The 24,789-nt window shown below is 40.7% G+C and overlaps 1 protein-coding gene and 1 non-coding gene across 3 annotated transcripts; both read left to right on the forward strand.

The window, feature by feature from the left end:
- The first annotated feature begins 1,069 nt into the window (after positions 1–1,069).
- Positions 1,070–1,205, forward strand: LOC148156358 (U11 spliceosomal RNA). The gene has a single exon (XR_015764720.1). It is a non-coding gene; the product is annotated as a U11 spliceosomal RNA (small nuclear RNA).
- gmeb1 (glucocorticoid modulatory element binding protein 1) lies at positions 1,081–9,997 on the forward strand. 2 transcript variants are annotated; one of them, XM_015000525.2, is made up of 10 exons: positions 1,081–1,574; positions 3,438–3,613; positions 3,753–3,805; positions 3,892–4,007; positions 4,867–4,970; positions 5,148–5,296; positions 5,989–6,114; positions 6,223–6,360; positions 6,600–6,737; positions 7,717–9,997. In XM_015000525.2, exons 2-10 carry the CDS (start codon positions 3,486–3,488, stop codon positions 8,568–8,570), a joined length of 1,806 nt encoding a protein of 601 aa, XP_014856011.2. In that variant the 5' UTR covers positions 1,081–1,574; positions 3,438–3,485; the 3' UTR covers positions 8,571–9,997. The 2 variants fall into 2 exon arrangements, with proteins under 2 accessions (XP_014856011.2, XP_014856012.2); XM_015000526.2 differs by having other exon boundaries at positions 6,615–6,737.
- Positions 9,998–24,789: the final 14,792 nt, after the last annotated feature.

The following is a 24,789-nucleotide window of genomic DNA, read 5'->3' on the forward strand; positions in this document are numbered from 1 at the left end:
TAAAGGGGGTGAATAAAAATGTCAATAGATGCAATCACTTATTTTATGTTACATTTCATTTAATATCTTTATTTGTTCTTGTTATGTAGAAATCTGTTTTAACTTTGACATTAATGGATGCTTTGACATTAATTGATTTGTGAAAGCAATAAAAAGGGTAAAACATTCAAGAAGGTGAATAGATTTTACAGACACTGTAACCTCAGTTAAAATAAATATGCAGTTTCAACACACTTTTTCAACCCAATCAATCACAACATGCTGTTTTATAAACTAGAATATAATGTCTGAGAATTGGTGCTGAATTGGATTGAAAAAAAAAATACAGGACAAACAGGAGGCCATTTGTGCTTCTGAGTGATTATAAATCAGTTCTTAAATCACAAATACTGTATTCCTTCCTACTATTATGAAAACATTTTGTGCTTATTCCTGTGAAGGGTGAGTGAGGAATAGTTTCAGTGTAGTGTATACACTATATAGTGTATACACTGTTATATACACTATATACAATGTTGGTGAACATTTTCTTTATTTAAACCTGGTCATACCTTGTTGTTTTGTCCAGTCATGATTCAAGTAAACTAATAAATTAAGTGAAATTTGAAGGGTTTTAAAACGTTGGTATTTTTGATCATGTTTAATTTTTGTATTTCCTACCACTAACACGAGTGAAAGTATAACAACTGAAAATGCCAATTGTGAAAATGCCCTTTCATGACAATAGTCACTTTTTTAACAGTCGATTTAAATATTTATTTTAGATTAATCAAAACACTGCGTCGGCTGAACACAACAACCAATAGCATATCAAGAGTGAAGAGGGTCACGCCCTTTCTTTACCCATCATGCGTTTCGGGTGGTTTACTTTGCTATTGAAATAGAAAATATATATATATTATCAACATTTATCATAATATTAAACCAGAAAACTAGTAGTTTTATTAACGTTGTGAGGCACCACCAATTTTCATGATTATATATTTTGACGTCAGGGGTAATATTGAAACTCTAAGTGAAACAGATAATCCCGGTGATCATATAGACGTGGTCAGAACCAGCTCATACTAAAAAGGGCTTCTGTCGTGATTGACACAGGGAGGGTGAGGGAGTCTCATCCTCTTTGCGGAATCGCCATCAAGAGATTTCGGAAGCATAATTTTTAAAATCTGAGGCTGCTGGTAACCATTTGTTCCGGCGCCTCCACACTGTATCTAAAGAAACTCATGCTAAGTTTCACTATGTCAGTGTTAACACAATTAGGCTTACTTCTGTTGCGTATGAAATCAAAGATTTTATCGGAACCTGTAGAGTGTGACTGACACAATCCCGTAAATAAGGGTATAAAACGTAGCAGATCACTAGACTTAACAATCTGTCCATTTGCATGAATGTGTTATATTGTGGAAATCGTTCAGTCCCGTCTGATCAAGTGACTTTCTGACATTGTTGCCTTTCGCAAGTAAGCTTAAAACAGGGCGAGCGCTGTTTAGCAGGAAGTACGGCTACAAGAGGCAAGTACGCATGCGCCGAAGCTCCCCACAATCTAGGGATGTGTTTGTCTTCATAAAACGGTAAGGACGGGCCTTTTTCCACAATCTGAATTTTAATATATATTACTGCAGAGTAACATTGTTCCAGCGACACAAATGGTGATTTTAGCCGCAGAGGTTAGCTTAAATCGCGGAAGGGGGTTCAGTCAGCCAGCCTCTCGCAGAATGGAGGGGCAACGCCGCCGTCGCCGTGCCGTTGTTTGCTGTACGTGCCGCCGCACAGGGAGACGTCATTTTGAGGGGGAGCGGAGAGTTAAAATGCAGAGTTACGAGGGGACGTACGGTTCATAGACAAGCGGCACGTAGCCGTCACACTTTAAATGCAAAGGTTTACCCGTCTCGGACGGTAGAGTTCTGTACTATTGTCCAGCTTCCTACATATGAAACGAGGCTGTTGCATTAGCTGTAATGGCTACCACCAAACTGAGACTGTGTAGCTCGGTGGTTCTAAACGACTCACATTTAGGTTTGGTTTTTGAGGCGATGACAGCCCGACAACTTCTGGAGCTACAAGTCTTAATATTTAACTAGAACGGATAGCTTTAGGTGTCGTGTGGCCTTAGAGATCGAACGAAAATAGTCAAATTTCCCCTCACTTAGAGCTAAACTGCGATTTTATAACCCCCACCCCCCGCTGCGCGTGGAGAACCCACTACCCACGCGCGTTCAAACTGACATGTTAAAGTTTTAAAGGTAAATGCAGTATATCGCTATTTAACATATTGTCCTTTGGTTTAAACAGCCCTAAAATGGACAATATGAAACTAAACTCAAGAAATAATACGCTTTTTGTATTAGAAGCTATGACCTCATTTTGGGCCAGCCGAACGTCACAACTAATATCTTCTCAGGACGGTTTTATGGAAAGGCGACACAGACTTTGTGAAAGTATATATGGAGGAGTCAACGTGAAGCTTTCAAACCTCAGAACACTACCAGCTAGTGTCAGTATCATGCTGTGAGGCTGTTGGATTGAACAATTATTTAGAAGGACTACCTCCAAATTCCTAAAAGTAGCCTGTGTAGATTAGGGGGAAACACACAAATGAGTTAGAACATGAAACGTTCTAATAATTGTTGGAATTTTGTCCTTTCACCCTGGAAAAAGAGGGGTTCAAATAAAACATTAAAAAGTCCAGAAAACCCTAAACACTTAAGATATATGTTCAACAAAGCGACTATATTTGACCTTGCTAACTAAGATATTGATTGGCTCAACTTGATTTTCAAGGTGGTTGAATTATTCCTAGGAGCAATACATTAATATGGATTTAAACTACTGTTAATTTCACTGCAATTAACAAACATAGACATTCCAAAGCTAACCATTATATTCTTGATACTTATTGATTAAACTTTAAGATTTTAGAGTACATGCATATGGTGATATTCATATTGCTTTGAACCTTTCAAAGTTTTATCATCTTACAACCATAACCTTGACAGTATTTACTGGCATTTTTATGACCAGCCCAAAGGGCTTTTTTGTTAGTTTGTTTTTTTTAAAGCTCTTTGTTGAGGAAGCAGCAGCAGGCCTTTGAGTTAGAATGTTTCATAAATTTGCACATCTGAGTAAATCGGATTAAATCTTTTTGCAAAAAACTTCAAGCTTGGTTAAATTGGATAGATCTTTGGCACAGATTCACAATCTGGACTTTGCATTTTAGTACATCCCTAAAGTGTGATTCAGATCCCTTTTTGCTGAGACCTGTCAGTGCAACCAGCTGCCTTCAGAAACCACCTCAGTAACAAAGACTTCATGTGTTTGTAATGTAATCTGAGTAGACAACAATAGAGAACAACCAGCATCTTGAAGACCCAAGTCTGGATTTCAACATGGATGACTGAGTAAAGTGTATAGTGTATGTTGTGCCTCCATTACAGATGTTGCACAAATGCTGCCACCCACTCTAGTGTTCTGTTGTGAGAGCAATGGCAAACATAAATGAGGTGACGGTGTCTGTGGGGGACATGGTGATGGTGAAGAATGAGGATGAAGGTGATTCAGATGACCCCAATAAGACTCAGGTCATCCTGCAGCTCCAGCCTATCAGCACTGGGTATGTACTACTACCAGGATTCTTATGAAATCTACATTCCCATTCAGAACTATAGACTGCCTTAAAGCCGTCAACATGCACAAGTTGGTCATGATACTGTGTTCCATAGTGAAGATATGTGAATTGTATTCTTCTGTAGCGATGAGTCAGCTGAAACCGATGCAGCTGTTATGGCTGTGGAAGCTCAATCAGGTGAGAGGTTGTCAAAATAATTTATGTCCAGGAAAAATGGCACAGATGTTTTTGTCTCTACAAGTGTGTTTGTTTCTTTCCTACAGAGCAGACAGAGGGGGATGATGTTGAAATTGGCTGTCCTATAACCTGTGGTGACTGTAAAGCTGTGTTGCTTGTGAAAAAATTTGTGTGCCCTGGAATCAACGTGAAATGTGTTAAGGTATATCGAAGCTTAATGCTGTAAAATTCTACAAAGTCACCAAAATGAAACGAAATTTTAACGTTAGCATGTGGGTTATGCTTGCTTTAGCAAATACTGTTCTGTTGGATCACATAAACGTATTCCGTTCAGTATGCATACTTCACCTCTTAAGCTAAAATTAGCTAAAATTCTGTTAGCTAACTCAAATGCTGCTCACTATCCTTTTGACTACATTAACCTGATCTATCTGTTATGCAAACAACATGTAAACCAAAATTTGTAAAATGCTAGTGTTAGCTAAAACGCTAACACTAGCATTTTAGCTAGCTAGTTATTTTTATCAACAAAAAACTAAATGTGTGCCTTAAAATTTTAGTTAACAGCTAGCTAAAATGCTAGCTGTTAGGTTAAATGTTAATAGGTTACATTAGCATGTAACCTATTGACTTAAATTAACTTAGTCAATCTAATGTGCCAGCAGCTATATGTAAAATAAAATTAATTCAAATGTTAATGTTAGCTAAAATGATAACATAAGCATGTGGGCAATCACTAGCCTGTTGTCTATCATTAACTGATTCTAATCATGACAGCTAAGTTCTACTATCAGCTCAAATGCTGACATTAGCATTTAGGCTGTCACTAGCCTGCTGACTTAAATTAACATAGTCAATTTAGAATGCTAACAGCTACACGTAAACTAAAATCAGTTAAATGCTAGTGTTAGCTAAAATGGTAAAATGGTAACTTAAGCATGTGGGTTATCACAAGTATGTTGACTACCATTAACTATTTGCATCTAGTAAGCTAACAGTTTATAACTAAAATTAGCTCATAGTCTATAGTGCATTAACTGTTGTAATGCTGTTTTCTGTAGTATGAAGACCAGTTGATCAGTCCAAAGCAGTTTGTGCACCTGTCTGGAAAAGCCACTCTGAAGGACTGGAAGAGAGCCATCAGGATGGGGGGAGTCATGCTAAGGTGAGGGCAGGGGGTAAAAAAACAGGTGATACAATACCACATGGGTACCTTATTGTCTGCCTCTTTCTGTTGTTGCATTTAGAGCAAGCTCACATAAGATTTATGCATTGAAAATGACAAGCTCAGAGGAGAGACTGTTTCCTTGTTCTTTAAGCGTTCCCTGTTTGTACCCTGCAGGAAAATGATGGATTCAGGTCAGCTGGACTTCTATCAGCACAGCACCCTATGTACCAACACATGCCGCAGTACCAAGTTTGACCTATTAATCAACAACACTCGCTTCCCTCCGGACAGCACCGGCCTTACTACGCCCACATCCTCTCAGGGTGAGAAGGCTCAGATTTAACAGACTGCTGTAGTTTATTCACATATTTAACAATTATTCAGGAAGTTTGCTTCAGTTTAAAAGTTAATTGTTGCTCTAGAAGTGATGTGGTGTTCACTGTAAATGTCTCTCCCTATTGGTCGCTTCAGCTTCATGTCACTGCTCCCGACCAAAAACAACCAATCACAGGAGGGTCTAATGACCGTCAATCAACTTCATTTACTCATGCTAATGGCAGAGAAACAACTTAGAGTTAGAGGAAAATCATTTATCTACCGTCATCGCTGGCCATGCTAACTAGCCGTAGCATTCACAACATAGCTGTGCTCGTAGAGAGGAAGGAGGGGAGGAGGAGTGGGGGCTATGCAGCAATATGGAGCACTGGGAGATTTTCACAGATTATCTGTCTCGTACCATACTGTGACAACATGGTGACAATTTCAACAAATGGGTAAAAATTTTTTCATATTTTTATAAAAGTTACATTAATGTTGCAGCTTTAATGTAAATTGTTGAGGCTATGTGGTAGTGTGGTTGTCCTGCTGGAAGAGGAATCTTCACCCCAGTTTGAATGACATACTTACCCTCTAATGTTCCAACAAAACAAGACCTGTTAGGTGTTTTCTTCCTTTAATGATTGCTGCCGGCCTACCTGTAATATGTCCAGTGTGTGCTGTCTTGTGTGACCTGCAGTTCACACGGTCCTGGGTAACGGCGGGACGGTGACTGACGATCGAGCCGAGCTAATGGGCAGGAAGTTGGACTGGAGCTCCAGCTCCATGGAGTCCGGAGATAAGAAGGGATCCAGTGAGATCTCAGGTCACAATGATCCGCCTTGAACTGATCTCTGTTAGAACAGAGGAAGTCTCAGCACTGTTTCTATATCAGTAGGCATTTTCTGACTGAGGCTTTCCTGCTTGTCCACAGAGGACACGCTGAATTTCTGGAAGGGCATTGCTGATGTGGGTCTACTGGGGGAAGTGGTGACCAACATCAACACGGAGCTGATCCAGATGCTGGACGGCGTGCTCCAGCGCAGAGAGCAAAATGCCTTACAGGACACAGGTAGGAAAGCAGGCCGTCAACGTGAGGACGCTGGGCCCTACTATGCTCTGAAGTGTATGAAATTATCTGAAAGAAAGAACAAACTCTGCTGCTGTTGGAAAACATCTTATGATGCTTTCAAATATGGTTTTTATAGCAGTAATGAGCAAATAATGGATTTACTGGATACAGCAGCTTAAGTTGTTCCTCCTTTCTGACTGACCAAGTGACCCTTTGATTGGTTGCCACACTGATCCCAGATTCCTGTCTGGTAGAGGTGGCTGTACTCAGTAACCTTGCCCAAGTCTTCGGCCTGCTGGACTCGGTCAAGAAGATTCTGGAGAAGAGGAAACAGCAGACGGACCCCAGCCAGGAGCAGATCCTCAGCACCCTCACCCGTGAGTACAGCCAGAAAACTGCCCAAGAATGATTATTCATTACATCAAGGCATAAAACTTTTATAAAAATTATATATTTTTTTACATATTTGTTGAAATGTCATGACATATTATGGTATGAGACAAATAATCTGAGAAAAAACCAAGTTCCTCCACCTTCTCCCAGTGCTAACGAGAAACAACCTATCAGAGCAAGGAGCCGGGTTTTAGTGATGTTAATCACCTCTCCGTGTGGCGCTGCCCATCCCCACCTCTCTGTCACCCTCTTACTCTCTGCTGCGATGCAGCTGGCACAGCCTGTTGTGAATGTCAAGGATAGTTAGTATGGCCACAGATGAGGTGGATAAATAGTTGTCCTGTAATGGTAAGTTTTTTCTCTGCCATTAGCACATAATGGCAGAGAGGAGTGAGTACATGAGGTTGACTGACAGCGGTAAGACCCTCCTCCTGGCTCTGATTGGTTGCTTTTGGTCAGGAGCAGTGCGTTTCTTCAGACGTCATCAACAATAGGTCAGGGAGGAGTCAGAGGAGATCGATCCTTTCTAAGATGATCTTGTCTCATAACATCAACAAATATGTAAAAAAAATTATAAAAGTTACATGGCACAGATTTGAGGTAGACCTAATTTGAATCTCATTCAACATGTATCTGAGTGAGAACATGACACTGTAGAGACAGACGGGTTGAAAGGACAGAGACAGGTTCAATGCTGTTCAGCAAGAGTCATATTTCCCCTTGAGCCGTCTCAGTACTACTTCAGAGATTTGTTTTAGATGGCAGTCACCTTCATGCAACAGATAAAATGTCTTCGGGAGATTATGACAAACATTGTTTAGTGCTTTCACATTGACACCAAATGTATGTCATGTATGGATGGTTTTTAACATATTCCCAAATATGTTATTGAGATTTGTCGAATGTCAGATGTGTCCTGATATAAGAGGGTAAGCTAACAAATCTGATCTTGTGTTTCTGCAGACCTGGAAGTTCAGTTGGAAGAACAAAAAAAGCAGCAGCAGGTACGAGCGCTGCTCTCCTCCCCTCAAGCGGTCAAAAGCAAAGCCACCGCTAAGCGTCCAACCAAGCGTCCCCGCCTCCACAGGCCGGCCTCCACCACCACCCTCCTGACGTCCCCCATCAGCCAGCAGGCCACCCTGCAGCCCCAACAGTTCACTGTACTCTCCCCCATCTCCCTGTCCTCTGTAGGGCAGCCGTTCACCGTGGCAGGGCTGCCCATCGCCTCCTTAGCCCAGTCCTCCAACACAGTCACCCTGCTCCCCGCCGGCTCCCAGCTCTTCACTCGCTACATGGTGGCCGGAGATGGAAAGGGAGATGCCATCACTTTGCACCCTTCCTCGGGCCTCACGCTTGTAGGCACCACTGCGGTTCAAGACTCCGGCCAGCTTGGTACGGTGATGAGCCCTGTGGAGCTGGTGCACCTGAGCCAGCACGCCGGTGCCGCAGAGATGGTCCCCATTGAAGGTCAAGTGGTGGATGGCACCATGCTGGTGCAGCAGGAGGTGATGCAAGGGGACATGGAAGCCGGCCAGGAGCACACAGTCATCGAGATCAACCCCACCCCTGTAGAGCAAACGGTGGGGATGATGGAGCTGCAGCTGGCCGACGAGCCGGGCAGGGACGCCACCGCCATGGTGGTCCAGAGCGGGATCGAGGTAACCATGGCGGCGGATGCAGAGGACACGCAGTGCCAGTTGCAGGAGGCACAGACTGAGGCTGTTCAGGGGCTGCAGCTGGATGCCAGTGGACAGCTATCAGGGGTGCAGATCGTGGTGATAGAGGAAAATACTCAGGATGATAACAAGGCCAAATAAGGCCAAGACGGACTCTCTGGTCACCCTCACTGCTGTGTGTTTGAAACACTCTGAAACAGAATTTAATTTCACAGCTAAAAGGAGCTCAATGTTTGGGTTTGTTAATCTTAAAGATGAGTCTGGTTCATTGCAACTTGGTTCTTATGCTAGTACCTTTGCCCTCAACAACAGTGAACTAACAGAATCCTATGGAGGTCTGTTGTTCTGATTTGACTTTGTTGGTAAAGCCTTCAACTCTGATCAGTTTTACTGTTTAGAACAGCAAAGTCTAAAAAAGTCTTTATTGGTTTATTGCAAATGAAGACTTCTATTTAGATAAACCCTCATGTGGATTTCAACATCAGGCTACTGCAAAACTTGTTGGGCCTAGAATCTGGACAGCCATATAAGGGTCCAGCTTAGAGTCCAAAATGTGACCTTTTTCAAACGCCATCGAGTTGTTGTAGTGCTGTCTGACGCCCACTAGGAGTCCCCTGATCTTCACTCACTCACTGTTGGATGCTTCAGAAACCATCCAATAACTACTGTTCCACTGCTGATGGAACCAAGCAATTCTTTCTTTCTGATTAAAAATGTCAAACATTAAGATGAGAACCAAGTTGTACTGAATCAGACTTGTGAACAAGCAAAAGATTGAGGTGACTCTACATCAGTGGTGCCCAAAGTCGGTCCTGGAGGGCCGGCATCTTCATGTTTTAGTTCTTTCCCTGGTTTAACACACCTGCATCAAATGATGGCCCATTAGAAGGACTAAGAAGAACATTGACCTGGTGAGAAGATTACTACCACCAGGGAGAGAACTAAAACATGCAGGATCCCGGCCCTCCAGGGTCAACTTTGTGCTCTACATGTTAGCCCAGCTGGGTGCCTCTCTCTCTGCTCTCCATAGGACTTATTACCAAGAACAGTGTTGGTGTTGGTGAACCGATTTGCTTCATGTGGGGTTTTCAGCCAGGTTCAGTTGTTTTTTGTTTTTGTTTTTTTTGCACTGTGTGATGTCTTTAAAGACTTTTGGACGATGTAGACATTTCTTCAGAATGTGGCCCCGTTTCTTGGGGCGTCCCAAGTGTTTTTGTCTTCACAGGCTGATCTCCTCACCGGGCCTGCAGTGGTTTCCTCACCTGCTCCCGATCTTCCGTTCCTCTCAGTGTGATGAACTGTCTGAGCTCAAGGGACAGTTAGGTTAGGAACTGAAAGAACGGACATGCCTGAGGTCTGATTTGCCTGTAAATTACTGATATATTTATTAGTTTTCAAGCTGTAGAGGTTTGGCCTGTTTGATGTGCAGATGTGGATGAATTAATTTAAGTTCTTTGCTACAGCTTGCACCAACAAAGACCTGTTCAATAATTTAATTTAACAAATGAGAGCATTTGCATACTGAATTTGTAATCTGTTTTAATATCAGATTAAAAGAAACAAACAAACTGAAGGTGTTGTTTGTGTGTTTCGCCACCAGAGTGTACCATGTGTTCACCACATGCCGCACAGTGTGATGCAAGAGCAATCTGCAGAGGAAGATGTTCATTGTGATCTTTTGAGATCGAATTTGCCGAGATTGAATGTAATACAGTATATTATAGGCTAAAATGGTACTCTCCTACAATTTGAGATAAACATGAAGATTTGATTTCATATTTGTAGAGACAACTTTTTCTTTGGATGTGGAAAATCTAAATCTCCAGTGCCGTACACAAGATTCTACATTGTGTAATTCCTTTAAGAATTTCTGTATTTCTCCCCCTAATCCAAATAATCCCATCATCTGCAAATAGTGAGATACCCACAGACTGAATTGCAGCCAGAATGTTAGCTTTGATTAGTTGACTCCTAGCATTAGCTGCTTACAGATTCATTGCTAGCGTCTTTATTGGATCTGTCTCTTCCAATTGTTTTCAGTTTAGATCTGTGTTTGTGCAGAAAACTCAGCATGGCTGACGTTCCCTCCACCCAGGTCCTGTACAGGTCCATGCCAGAGCTAGGTAGAGTTCTCAAACATTGTTTTGTTGAGTTGACATTGAGTGTTAAATTCTTCCTCTTCTCCTGCAGAACAGGAATGTTTTGCTGTTTGACCCACTGCAAAAGGGCTCTTGGAGAGAGTTATGTGCCAGACTGTGCCGCTGATGAGGATTCTTCTTCAAAAAGAAAATACAAGAAAGTTATTTACACAGTAGCGTATTAGGACCAATGTAGATAGAAAAAAAAGGAGGAATATATTTCAGCCAAAATCTCAGAAATTTTCTAGAAAAGGTTACAAAATGTCTCAGCTCCAAAAGTCAAAAAATAACTAGATAAAACTGAAGTTTTGAGATTTATCTCAGAATATTTATAGAAAAAACACTTTCTAGAAAAAAACAAAAACATTTTTGACTTGAAACTCAGACGTTTCCTTTTTTTTCTAAACAATTTATGATCTAAAATGTTCTGAATTTGTTCATGGAAATCTACTTTTTTTCTATCTGCAATGGCTGTCATGCATTTATGAAATAAGCATACATATATATATATATATATATATATATATATATATATATATATTTAATTAATTATGAAAACAGTGTTATAATACTATGATTGTGGTAGCGGAAGAATGTTAACAGAAAAAGTATATCATCTTACTACAATTTGACTACTGTATGGTAATAATGGTATATCTTCTTCTTTTCTTTTCTTTATTTTTTTAATGTAAAAACCTTTCAGTAGTTCCTGGAGAAAATTGTGATTCATCAGGGTCATTTCTGATTGTTCGGTTTTGGAACCTTTTCCATTGGATTCTGCTCAGCAGATAGAGATGATGAAGTGTGTATCTGCTTGTCAAAATCAGCAATTAAAACAATCCCTTCTAGTTAGTCAAGTGTGCTGATGAGTTTAGAGTTATGTGATTCATATAGACATTTCCTTTGATTAAGATCCTCCACGATGTTACAAGATGAAATTATAAAATGCTGTAGATCAGTAAACGATTTTGAATGATTTTGAACAACTTCTGACTTCTGTTTGATTTGTTTGATAACTGAAAAAAAAAACATGACAACATCACAGAAAGGTAATTTACCCACAGAAAGATGCAGTGCCATGGTGTTTTAAGCATTCCAGAGGTATGCCCAATGCCTCTTCTGGCCTCAGAATGGAACCTAATAAATCATTGTTCCACTCTGCCTGCAAAAAAATATAAAAGGAAATATTTAAGTCATATAAATCTGCAATTCAATTACCTGGGTGATTGTAGATTTTAATTATGGAAAATAACAAAAGACATTAACTTTCTGGTCACAGGTTGCTGATACGCGAGTCATTATGCAGACTGGATTATGTAGATGGAGTAAACACTAGCAGTGGGAATCTTTAACAATCTCACGATTTGATTCCAATTTTTGGAGTCACGGTTCAATTCAAAATCGATTTTCAATTCAAAACGATTATTCACAATGATTTCTGATCTACTGTAGTCTGCATCACAAGGCAGAATGATAGGGTCTTTTCCCACATTTATTAAGCTTTACACTAACTAATGACCAATCAGTGTGGGGTATGGTGTATGTTGGTTCAGTTTATTTGCAGTACTCCAGCTTCCTCCCACAGTCCAAAAACATGACTGTCTCTAAATTAGAGACCAATTACACTCCTTAGGTGTGAGTGTGTGTATGGTTGTTTGTCCTGTGTGTCTCTATGTTGCCCTGTGACAGACTGGCGACCTGTCCAGGGTGTAACCCGCCTCGCTCCCGAAATGTTCACTGGACACTCATGTTTCAGAAACTAGATTTTCTGAAACATGAGTCCTGACACTAAGTCCTGACACAGCTAAATTGCATCCCGAAAGCTCAAGCAATCTGTGAACTCTGACCCCAAACTCCTAGAGGGGCTGAAACAGAGACTAAATGGATCCAGAGAAAGGAGAGAAAGTTCAAACCATTTTTGTAAATAAATTACTTAAATGACAAATCAGTCTACTATAGTCTAGACTTAAAAATGAGTGGGTGGATGGATGGATGGATGGATGGATGGATGGATAGAGTTTGTGGTTCCAATCTGACAGAATTGGAACCACAGAAGAACCACAACTTCTTTAAAAGTTGCAGACATTTAAATTAAATATCTTAGTTTCTCTCGTTTTACTTGACTCTTAGATTTCATGTTGAAATATAAAGTGATCAAGCAAATCAGAACAGCGGAGAGGACTTTACAGAATGCGGCCAGTGAAAGTCCATGAGTAGGAGGAACAAAACAGACCACCAGAGGGCGGTGTTGTCACATAGAACAGAATGGAATGGGTCAAACACGTCACAGGGTCTGAGCTGCGTCAAATGTTCCCTCATGACGTAAATATTGAATGACTTAAAAGTGTTTATTAGAGAGTTTATACCGGGCTGCACAGTGGCGCAGTTCGTAGAGCTGTTGCCTTGCAACAAGAAGGTTGTGGGTTCGATTCCCAGCCTGGGCCTTTCTGCATGGAGTTTGCATGTTCTCCCTGTGCATGCGTGGGTTCTCTCCGGGTACTCCCACAGTCCAAAAACATGACTGTCAGGTTAATTGGTCTCTCTAAATTCTCCTTAGGTAGGTGTGTGTGTATGGTTGTTTGTCCTGTCTGTCTCTGTGTTGTGTTGTAAGCTGCCTCTCGCTCCTAAATGTTCACTGGGGAACATCTGGAGGAATGTTTCATCTGAAATGTTCCCCCTAGTGGCTCTCCCACTAGGGGCAATGGGGTTGGATGAATGCACTTAATTACTGACAATAGTTAATTGTCAGTAATTAAGTATTTACAATATGTAATTACTTTGTATTTAAGTATTTTCATCATTCAAATGTTATTTTTCAGATAAAAATAATTACATGATTGTTTTAGTTTCTGAAACATGAGTCCTGACACTAAGAAAAACAAAATATGACTGTGGAATCAAAAATAAAATATAAGTAAGAGTAAAACAATAATAATAGCAAAGTAGGTGGATTAGCAGAACTGCTAACGTCTGACTGGGTCATCCAGGAGAATTGTAGAACAAAGTTATTATTGTGACAGGCAGTGACGGAGCTGGGGGGGCTTTTTTCCCCATCCTGTTCACTTTGCTGCTCGATGGAGCTCCACTCCTGTTAACTTAGTCCAAAAAAAATGGTTTAGCTAGTTTGCCATCTGTTGCAAAGAGACTAATGATAACGTTGGTGGAAGCCTGATGACGTTTTACTCAGAATACACTTGGAGACAATAAGGACGATTCTCTTGTAATTTTGCGTGTCATAGAGTGAAATGGAAGAGTAAAGATAATGCCAGTCACGTAGCATAACATTTTATTCAATATTTTACACTCACAATGTCACTAAAATCAGTCGGTCTTGTAAAACTTTATGCAACCATGAGTCAACAATGACTGGGGCAGCCAGTTTCACATTTCTATGTTCACCGAACTCATTAGGAGCGGGCTCACCTTGAAAGCACATGAGTGGACAATTTCTAAATCAAAAGTTTATTGCAACTAAGGTGAAATTATTGTGGTTCATTGTGAGCGTTGAGGCGGGCACGCGCCGACCCCGCCGCACGCATCGTGTCACAGGGTCTCGTGCACCTCTGGATCTTTGCAACTAAGTGCGGATCACGCGCGCCGCTCTCCCAGGCGGCTCCAATGTAAACCTTAACAATAAACGTCAATCCCTCCAATACGCCTATGGTGCAATCCATCAGTGGAACCTTGTGGCCAGCAAAGCCTTCAGGACCAGTTCTCTGTTACCTGTGGTTCCATTTGTACTTGGAACTGGGAATCCGACTTTACAGTCTGAAAAATCAACTGGAACACCCTCTGAAGTCAGAGTTCCCACTGGGAAACTCGGAGCGAATCCGACTAGTTAAAACCAACTTTGTATTTCAATATGGCCGCTCCTCCCTTAAACAGTAGTAAGCTGTGGATGTAACATGTTTATTGTACAGGACACACATGTAAAAAAAAAAGCGTCTAAAATCAATGTTTTAGCGCCTGCATAATAAAATTTTAAATGTGTCAGTTACCTGTCAAAGGTTTACGACGTTTATGACGTCGTGACGCCATTATTTGCTCTTGCTCTCATTGTTTAAAGAGACAGTACTCATTCTGTATGTAAACTTATGATCTTGAAGACGTTAATATACATTTCCGCCATATTATTTCTGTCATTATTGTGCCTGTTAGGAAATAGAAATAATTTAGGTCATTTTAAGCGAGATAAAAAACATGAGAAGTTTGGTCTGATTTAACTTCAGACGGTGAGAAAATAATGATGTTTTTGGTGTTTTTGGTGTTGTTGTTATTCGGTGTATGTAAACTTGTGGTGTTAGCAGTGTGCTCAGTCTCGCCACATGGAGGCGCCGCTGACTCACATTTCTGCGTCCCAACTGCTCGCCTGACAGTCAAAAAAAAGTAGTCGGAGGGATGGGGGGGGCTTTTTTGAATCCCTCAGCTGCGGATGAAGAGCACCCAGAGCGGGCTGTGGAGGAAGCAGGCGGCCGCCCCCCTGAATGGAGCTCACCCCACAACTTCTCTTCAGCCGCCGTTCCGCCGCTCAAGCTGCGGCAACACTTCTCTCTAGGATTTGCTTGTTGTGACGAGCCGGACTGGACCTTTACTACTTTCGCGACCCGCCGACATGTATTCAGCAGCGCTGCTACTGATGCTGGCCGTCCGGATCTGCGCAGACAACCTGGAGCGACCAACAGGTAAAGCAGACATGGCGGAGAGATTCTGCTGTGAAGTCTTAAAGTTCGCACTGAGGCTAGAAAGTCACTTTTAGCTGGCCGTGTGTCAGGCGTTGCTGAGATAATTCCTCCTCTTAAAGCGTTTGGGCGTCTTGAACTTCAGTCTGCTAATTGTAAATGAGCTGTTTGCAGATCACTGGGCTGTCTTAGATTTGTCATTGGTGCCATCATAAAAATCATCATCCTCGTGAGATATGAGAAAGTTCCTCACTTTTAGATCTAAGAGAGGAATCTGTAACATAAAAGTGGAATGTGGATCAGTAACCACAAAGTTGCGTGTCAGGAAACATTGATAGAGTTCTCCTTCAGTCAGTTGGTGATTTTTTAATATTAATAAAAAAATGTATATTTTCTGGAAAAGATCTCCTCACTTTCCTTCCTCTGAATGACTTGGATTCTTTGTTTTGGTGTTCCTGAAGCAGGATGGAGGTGAGAATACTGAAGAAGCTGAATTAGGGATTAGTTTTTTTGTTTATTAGCTGTTTCCAGTTACAAATAAAAATCAGATGAGCTGAACTAATAACCTTTAGCAAAAATAAAATATCTGAAGGGAAAACAAACATAAAAACATATAACGATGAAAATTTCTACTGCTGCAGAAAAAAAATCTAGTTTTTTTTTAATCATTATGAAAAATTGATATTTATGTTAGACAAAGAAAATTTGTCTAACATAAACAAATTTGTTTATGTTAGACTAATTTAAGTAGTGCTTATTGCTCTGGATACAGTACCTTTTTGCTGCAGTCAAAGACATGCTGTTCACTTGCAGACTGTAGTCCAAAACCAGTGTTACCTAATAAAAGAGATAGGTGGCGCTCTTTTAGTCTCACCAACATGTTCCTGCTCACTTTGTAACCACTAAATATGTCCAAATGCGTCCAGAATGTGTGACTGTTTAAGAGCTTTTGTTACCTCGGTGCTGATCCAGACGCGTGTGTGTCTGTGTGTGTGTGTGTGTGTCAGTCGTACTCTTGACAGACGCTCAATGTTCAGAACGGGGGATTTGGGGCTACGACAGTACCTGGCATCCACAGAGCCTGCTTCAGACACGACTTCTAGTCCTCTCCATGTTCGCCTGTGGCTACTTTGACATTAAATCGCTGCGACACATTGTGACAATTCCTGAATTCCTCCAAACATTATCTTCTGTGGTTTTGAAGAGAAGTGCCCCCAGTGACATGGCTGACAAGTGAAAGTGTCAGCTGTTTTTTTTTTGTTTTGTTTTTTTCTTTCTTTCTTTCCTTCTTCCTTTGTGACATGGGCTATAAATATTCTGCCACATGGATGTCAGTTCCATGATAAGCAGAAGCAGCTGCTGAACAGACCGAACTAAACCATTCCCTGCTCCACAGGATCAACTGGGCTCTACTGGGAAGAGTTAATGTAACAAGCAACCTTTCAAATGAATAGGGCTGCGGGAAAAAGGACTTTGACACAGCTTGGCGTGGATTTAGCTCCCTTCGTGGAGGTCAGCTCTGTCATCACACGCAGACACTTGATGATGATAATTAGCATGAACAGAATAGGTACGGAGAGAGCTTCGTTTCTCTACCAAACCTCAGGCTGAAACCTGGATACAAAGTTTTTCCCACACCTTCTTAAAGTAATGACTTCAGGCTGTTTTATTGGTAGGTTTCTGGTTTACCAACACAAAATGTAGTAGAATTGCAAAGGCCATAAACTGCAGTCACATGCATGCCTGTATGAGGTTGGCGTTTCTAGATGCTAAGGTAAGGTAAGGCAATGTCATTTATATAGCACATTTTAAGCAACAAAGCGATTCAAAGTGCTTTACGTGAATTAGAAGACAATTCAACAAAACAACAAACCAAAGGAAAGAGCAAAAGGAAATAAGAGAAAACAAAACAAAAAAAAAGCATAAAACTACAAATTAGTTTCCCATGTTTAAGAATGAGTAGTCTGTAGGGGTTTCTCTGGTTTCTTGTTCTGATAAAACTAGATGGTACTTTCTGAGTTTGTTCTAGAATTGTAAACTAACAGGAGTTTCTCTAGGTCTTGCTCCAATATTAAAAGTTTAACATTAACATTTCTTTAAAATTTATCAAAGTAGCTCAAGATTAGCCAAATTAAATGGAGGGTTTGGTGCAAATGGAACAAAATCCTAAAACCGCAAAAAATCTGACGCCAATCCGTTGTTTTCTGCATTGCATGAAGGAAGTCAGTGTCTTCTTCAGAGGTTTTTGTGTGGTTTCCTATTGTGGTTCTTGGTGCAGCGCCACCACAGGTGAGGAGGGGGAACAGGCAAAGAGAGAACAGTAGCTGGAAATGGAATAAATGTTGCAACGTTGGTTTCCAATCCAACTGAGTCTACCGGACTATCAGGTGTGAAAACACTCTAATTTTGGAATGAAGTCATGTGAGTGAGCTTCAACATGCAGTCCCACACACTGAGTGAAAGTCGGATGAATCTTAGAATACACTGAGAACAGGTGGTACCACAAACAGGTGGTCTGCTAGAGCGGAGGGGGCTGGGGGATCTCTGCATTTAGCAGTGTGGATCCACCTAAGCATTATTTTGACAAACACACATGCACACATGCACACACACACACACACACGCACACACACACACACACACACACACACACACACGCACACATGCACACACACGTATACACAGCTCTCAGGAGGCAAACATGACGGGGTGACTTGAGAAAATAGAGCGTCTTGTTGCTAATGATGAAATTGGATGTTTTAGGAGAAAATAACACAAGTCTTTAGCAGAACAGTTATGGTTTGTAAAATAACCGGATAGTGTCGAGAAAAAAAAAAGACTTACAGCGTTATTATAGAATATGATAATGGAATGGCACGGACACAAAAAAAATTGATTCAGTGCCAGGAAGTAAAGCTGATCTGTCCATATTGTTCAGCAGACACATCTGAGCCTGCAGAGCAAGTGGGCTACGTTTCATACCCTGCATAGTCAACACTCCTGCTTTTATTCGGCTTGCAGTCAGATTACTGTAGGAATATGGATGAACTCATGCTGAAATGGATAAAATTGACTTAAATCAAACCACAAAGTGAGAGCCGTCTTTTACTCGTCAATTTTCTCCTAAACGTAGCAGCAGCATTAGGATGGAGGACACACACCAGGTTTACCTCTATTAAAATAGATGGCATGGAAAACCCCACCCAAGGCAGGGTGGAGGTAGGTCAGGTCTGTCTTTGTTTATAACCCGACTCTCAGCCTCATCATGTGGATTGATTGGTGCCTGAGATTTTTATAGGCAGCATCAAACTCAACGATGTTTGATCAAATAAAAAAGAGCGGTTTAATCAGCAGAATGGAAATGTGCATCTGCTAGCTTTCAGCTGATAATGGCTGATTTGACAACAGTTTAGTTAAGTTTAGTCTGAATTATTTCTTGACAGTTTAGTCAAGAAATAATTCACCTCAGAAAAGTCTTTGCTGAGGCGTCTGAAGGTCTAGTTTGGTAAGATGCCAGTGTGCGCATCCTGAGGTCAGATTTTCTATACAGTTGAATAGAAGAAGAGAAGTTCTGATGGTTTTTGAATGTATTTTGTGTAGAACACCACAAGAGATAATTGCTTCCTGCTAAAGTATTCATACTCCTTGAGTTTTTCCACATTTAGTCTCGTTGGAACAACAAAGATGGACCAACACAAAGTAGTGAACATTTTTAAATTTGAAAGGGGAAAAAAAGAAAATCTTGTTTTGTTTAAACAAAAATAAACTTTAAAATGTAGCTCAGTTTTAGTGTTCACACACTAAAACTGAAACAAGAACAACAGTTCCATTATGTGACTAGCAGTGCAGTTTAAAATTACTTTAGTGATTACGTAATTTCTTTGCACCCTGGTCAGCTGCAGCAGGCTCGTCTAACAGCTCTAAAATAATTGGTCTTCCAGGCCAAACTGGCTCCTTCACCATTATCAAACATCCTGACACCTTTCTACCGAGCAGCCTGGTGTGACTGCAGGAAGTTGAGGCAGTTTTAGGGAAAGAAAAGGTGTTAAAATAAACCATATTTTTCTGAATAAACAAACTTCAATCTGAAATGAATGCAGCAAACTCTTCCAGTGTGGGTGTACCTTCTGAGAGTTGAACCTCAGATAGCTTATAGCATCCTTATCTTCACCCTTTTGCCTCTCAACCCATCTGTTCTACTTCTTTCTCTTTTAACAACTCGGTATGCACTTTTTAAACATGTTCCGTCTTCTTTCTCGCTTCTTTCTCGCAATGATTCCTGCAACAGTGCTAATTTACCTGTAGAAATAAGCAGGAGCACCTGGACCGACACCTGCTCCGTTTGCCTTCTGAAGGCCGTGAAGTGAGCGTGGTGGGTTCCAGCCTGTTTGGTCTTTGCACCATGCAAAGCATTCACATGAAGGAAGTGACCTGGTCCTACATGGGACAGAAGGGCCTGTAGTATTATTCTCATGGGGTAACGTGTTGGTTTGGTCAAAGACGACTTCAGGCACATACGTTAAAGATTTTGTGAAGTTGTGGGTTTTCAAAGCTCGGGAAGTTTTCTGCGGCTGACTTCGGATTCTAAGAAAGGTCTGAATCAGATTTCTGGATAAAGTAAAAAGTCTGGAACAACCAAGGATGAGGAATCCTGTTGGTTAGATTTGTTTACAACTAATGTGCAAGAAAATGTTCCCTTTAATAGGACCCCCACATATTGACAGTTATACACAGTTTCACCTTCTCACGGTTTCTTCTGTGTATTGTAACTCCAAATGATTTATATTTATATTTACATACTCATGGATTTTTCTAGTAGCACATATCTAGAATGCAGCTTGGGCATCTAAAATACGTCACCACAATGCTACCTGACATTCTATTGGTTGGGTTTTGCAAAGCAGCAAATTTATTGTCCTTGTTGCTGATTGGCTGATTGAAGACTGTTTGTGTTTGGTTCTGTGGTAATGCTACGCTGGTTTCCACGGTGCATATTAAACTGTATTAAGGTATATTTGGTGGTTGAAATATTAAAACAGGGAGCTATAAGTGTGTGGGGGGGTCTTGAGGTCTTTGAGGGCAGATGTGGTCCTTTGGATGTCGATGGTCCAAAGCTGAAATCAATATTTCACATCCTCCATTTTAATTTTTTCCTAATTCCATGTATCACAAAGGAAGTATCTAATCATAATAGCTATTAGTTTGAACAGTTCAATAGAAAAATAACTCACATTTTGTGGAAATGTAATGCTTTCACATCCTAAAAATTAAACATTCATTTTGGTAAAGTAGAAACTTTTCACGCATGAATTTAAATTTCACAGTATTAAATGATTTATAGTAGTTTAACAAATGTGTTCTAACTTTCTGACCATTAACAACAATCAGGACATTTAGGTTTACTGCTCAAGTCTGTCACATTTAGCTTTCAGCTGTCCAACTAGAAGCCCTCGGTCACGTGACCATATGGGCGTCCAGTAACAGTTCTGTGGTGTGTGTCGGTGATGGAACATTCAAAGCCCTGAAAGTGAGAACCAAGATGTTGAACCTGGAGAGATAAAAAGATGAGTATGTGGAGAGCAGGATGAGTGGGGAGGTTATTGACAGCATTGATATTAATTTGGTGGACACAGCTTGGAAATCAGGTGGCAGACAGATTCCTGTCTGAGCCGCGGCTGTTGACGTTGCATCTGCCGTGGCCTGTTGGTCTAATCTAAGCGGCCACCTTTGGGTGACAGTAATTCTCTGGTCTGAACATGTGTTTCTCTTTGCTGTTGTGGCCTACACCCCTAATCTCGGCATCAATAGAGTGTGAGCAGATGGCATGATGGCCTGGGTCAGCAGACACACACACAATAATAACATGGGACGAGAGGATGATGATGCCGGCCCAGACGCCACCGGAGCGAAGATGACCCAAGAGAGATTAGAGCCAGATCTACTTTTTGTTTTCATTATAATTAACGGAAGCATTTTACATGCTTTTGTTGTTGGTGAAATTATCTAAATATGTGAAAAGTGATGAGAAAGCAGAAGAAAGCATACCATTAATTCTTTTTTTCCTTTTCCATGCTTCCAGAGGAAGGTTTAGACTGGAGTTAATATATCATGAGACTAAAGAAAAAATGTTTTGCTTCCGGCAGGGACTGGACTGAGGCTCACACGGTGTGAGAAATGTTGCTCAGTTTAGTATTCTGTTCCAGTCTATACCTGCTCATCCTAGGAGGGTTTCCTGTGTGAGAGGAACTCAGGATCCTGCTGCCATTTCACCACCATCCATCTTTGGTCACCTTGACGAAATAATGCAATTTCATAATAGGAAGCAAGAACAGAATTTGTCTTCCTTAAATTGAGTTTTGATTGCTGAAGTGTTCATACTACTTCTGGCATAGTTACTAAAATCTTCATCAAAAACATTTCAACCTCCGAAATCCTGACAATTTGAGAAGCATGTCATGATTTTAGCTCAGGGGGAGTGAAAAATCAAACAGTTTTATAAAATGCAAGAATTATTTGATTAAGCTCACTGTACAGTAAAATAAATTAGGTCCTAATTAAATTAGGTCCAAAATTAGTCATACGCTTAGCAAATTTCAAAATTTAATTTTTTTCAACAAAGAAGTTTGTGATAGAAAATGAGACAAAGAACTACACAAAACACAAAACGGTATCAATTTTTAGGGAAGAACTTTTTCTAAGATCCACTTATTTTAAGAAAACACCATGTTAAAGTTATCGCCCTTCTCTCTAATGAGTGGAAAAACATAACATTTACTTTACAGTAATCAAATCCTGACCAGTGTCTTCCATGTCTTTACTGGTATTTCAACCATTTCTCAAAAGGTCTCCATGCCATCATCTCTCCAAAGATCTGGTCTCTGGTTGAGGCGTTTAAAAACTCTTCACATTACTTCCAAACAGAGGAAATCTATTGTTCAAATTGAAATATTGCCCCTTCTGGGAGGGGCGTGAATCATTTTGTGATTAATTGTAGATGCAGGTTGGGGCCACAGTGGCTCTCGATACACTTGGCACCAGTATGCATTCTGAACAATGTGTGACATGTTTGTCATTGTTATTCCAGCATAAATTACTTGTTGAAAACGGTGCCGTCACACCCGCAACCTTTCTGGCACAAATCCCACATATCTCTAATGACATGCACACAAAAGTGGGCTATGGATTGTTTTCATATCTCCACTTCACCTCCCTCCACCCTCACTCCCCCTAAACCACTTGTCAACTCCGTTACCCAGTTTTTTGGCCGGGACAGAGGACCAGTTGTTAATTAAACCCATCAGTCACAGAGGAGTCGGGGGAGGGAAAAGAGGATAAAGAGGTTTCTAGGAGACACTCTGCTGTGTGCTCTATGGTAATCGAGTCAGTCACATCTTCATTTCAGCGGACAGCAACAGTTTTGTGTGTAAATGTGTGTGTAAGGAGGTAGCTGCAGTTAACAGGAGTCACAGATTAAGAATCATGTCAGATGTCAGAAAGTGGTATTGAATAATTCTGAGAAATAGGGATTGGGTTTAAGGAAAGAGGAGTGCAGCACTTTTCCTGTCTGTGGTTAATATTTAGTTGGATTGTTTTTAAACCCCCTTTACTGTCATGAGGACACAGGAATCCTCATGGACCCTTTCTGTAACATGTAAGCATTTTGGGACTGACAGTTATGGGGTTACCCCCCTTGTCTCCACTGTGTTAAAGTTAAAACCACAAAACATGGATCACAGGATAAGGTCAGGTAAATGTTGCTCACTTGAACAATTAATAAGTGCATTTTTTATTGGTGTTGAATGTTAAACAAGAAATTAGCTCTTGACACTTAAATTGTTCAGCTAACAATATAAAAAAAGAAAACCTTGGAGTAGTCGGTGGCTCAGTTGGTTGAGCACACAGCAGCTCTGACCTTTGTTGAGGATGTGACTGCACTAATGAATGAACTAAAGTCTTGCTTATAAATTATGGAGCACTTTTACTTATAACAGGACCATCTAGTTTATGTATTCACTCAACCCAGAACAGGAATCAAACCTATTAGTTAGAACAAAACATCCAGAGGGTCTATTCTTATTCTGCTTAGCAACCCAGTGCAGGAACATTTAGTTTACATACTTCACTCAACCCAGAACAGGAAATAGAACAGACTTGGAATCCAGAGAAACTCTTATTAGTTTATGTGGATAAACTACTCATTACCTTAGATCAACATTATCAGAACAAGAATCCAGACTCAGCCCTACTAGTTTATAAATCACGGACTACTTATACTTATATACTTTTTTGTTTATTTTATTTTTCTTCCTTTGCTCTTTCCTTTAGTTTGTTTTTTTGTTGTATTTCCTCTAATTCATGTAAAATATGCTATATAAATTAAATTACGCTACCTTACCTTACATAACCAATGTTCTTACTAAGCATTAAGAAAACTGAGGTAAACCAAACTAAAAACCCTGGGTGCAGTAACTGCTTTCTTGTTGGTGTTTGAAACCTACTTAAAGTTATATTTTAGACCTCTGTCCATCCATCCATCCATCCGTCCACCATGCCCACTTATCTCAAGTGGGGTTGTGAGGGCTGCTGGTGCCAATCTCCAGCTGATGGCGCTTCATCTGGTCGAGGCGGACCGGTTAGAGGTGGTCCAGTGGAAAAGCTCCTTTTCTATTCCCTTTCTGACAATTGGGTTACTTGATTTTTACTTCCAACTTTCTACCTATATGGTGACACTGGACACAAATCTTGTTTGACCAGGTGATGTCTGTGCTGCCTCTGGTACTTTTAGTTCTCCTCACCATATGCTACTCTACCTTTTGAGGGTGCAATTCCTTCTTTGTGGATTACCTTTGTTCCCTCTTCTTTGCCTACCTCATCATGGTATGAGGTTGGTCTACCAACTGGCTAATGACTAACTCTGTGTGCACATATATAAGCAGATATAAAAGTTTTTAGAGGGAGTCTCAAGTTTTCAGCTATTTATGAATAGTCAGGGTCCACTCTACTTTTTAGATGTACAACATTCAGTTAGCATGTGTTATCAGTGAAGGTAGCGACTGTAGCTGAAGTAAGAGAACATAACACTTCATTTGAATCCGGATGGGGATTCAGTTGTTTGACCGTTAATTCATTACTAATTTATATTAGTATTTTCCTTTTCTTTCTCGCTCAATGCTGTGGTGAATTGATTGTTGACCTGCTGACCTGCTGGCCAGTACAGATGTAAAATAGCCTTCTGGCTCCTCCTGGCATATTTACTGTGCTATTTTTCATTCATTGTATTATCCCTTTTGGGCAAATAAATACATTTAAAAAAAGCTCCCACATGCGTTTCCAGCACTAAATCCAACACCCAGTTAAAAATCCTGGTTCTGTGGAGCTGACAGCACCTCTGGTGTCTTGACTCATAGCTGACCTCTAACTTTTGCTGGTGCAACAGGAGGTGTTGTCAAAGCGTTGTTGGTGACAGAAATTGCCAGAGGGCAGCCTGGGTGTTTTGCGGTGCCTTGTGTCTCTGCTGGAGATGGCTAAATGGATTCAGCCAGT

This window comes from Poecilia mexicana, unplaced genomic scaffold (assembly GCF_051168715.1).
Source record: "Poecilia mexicana isolate PSO_F unplaced genomic scaffold, ASM5116871v1 scaffold_11, whole genome shotgun sequence".
Classification (NCBI taxonomy): domain Eukaryota; kingdom Metazoa; phylum Chordata; class Actinopteri; order Cyprinodontiformes; family Poeciliidae; genus Poecilia; species Poecilia mexicana.

What these genes read in the sequence shown, in the direction of transcription:
- gmeb1 (XM_015000525.2), top strand. Translation starts at nt 3,486, where the DNA reads ATGGCAAACATAAATGAGGTGACGGTGTCTGTGGGGGACATGGTGATG. An exon ending in GGCTGTGGAAGCTCAATCAG is followed by an intron (nt 3,806 to 3,891) that starts GTGAGAGGTTGT and finishes TCTTTCCTACAG; the next exon opens with AGCAGACAGAGGGGGATGAT. An exon ending in ATGGGGGGAGTCATGCTAAG is followed by an intron (nt 4,971 to 5,147) that starts GTGAGGGCAGGG and finishes TGTACCCTGCAG; the next exon opens with GAAAATGATGGATTCAGGTC.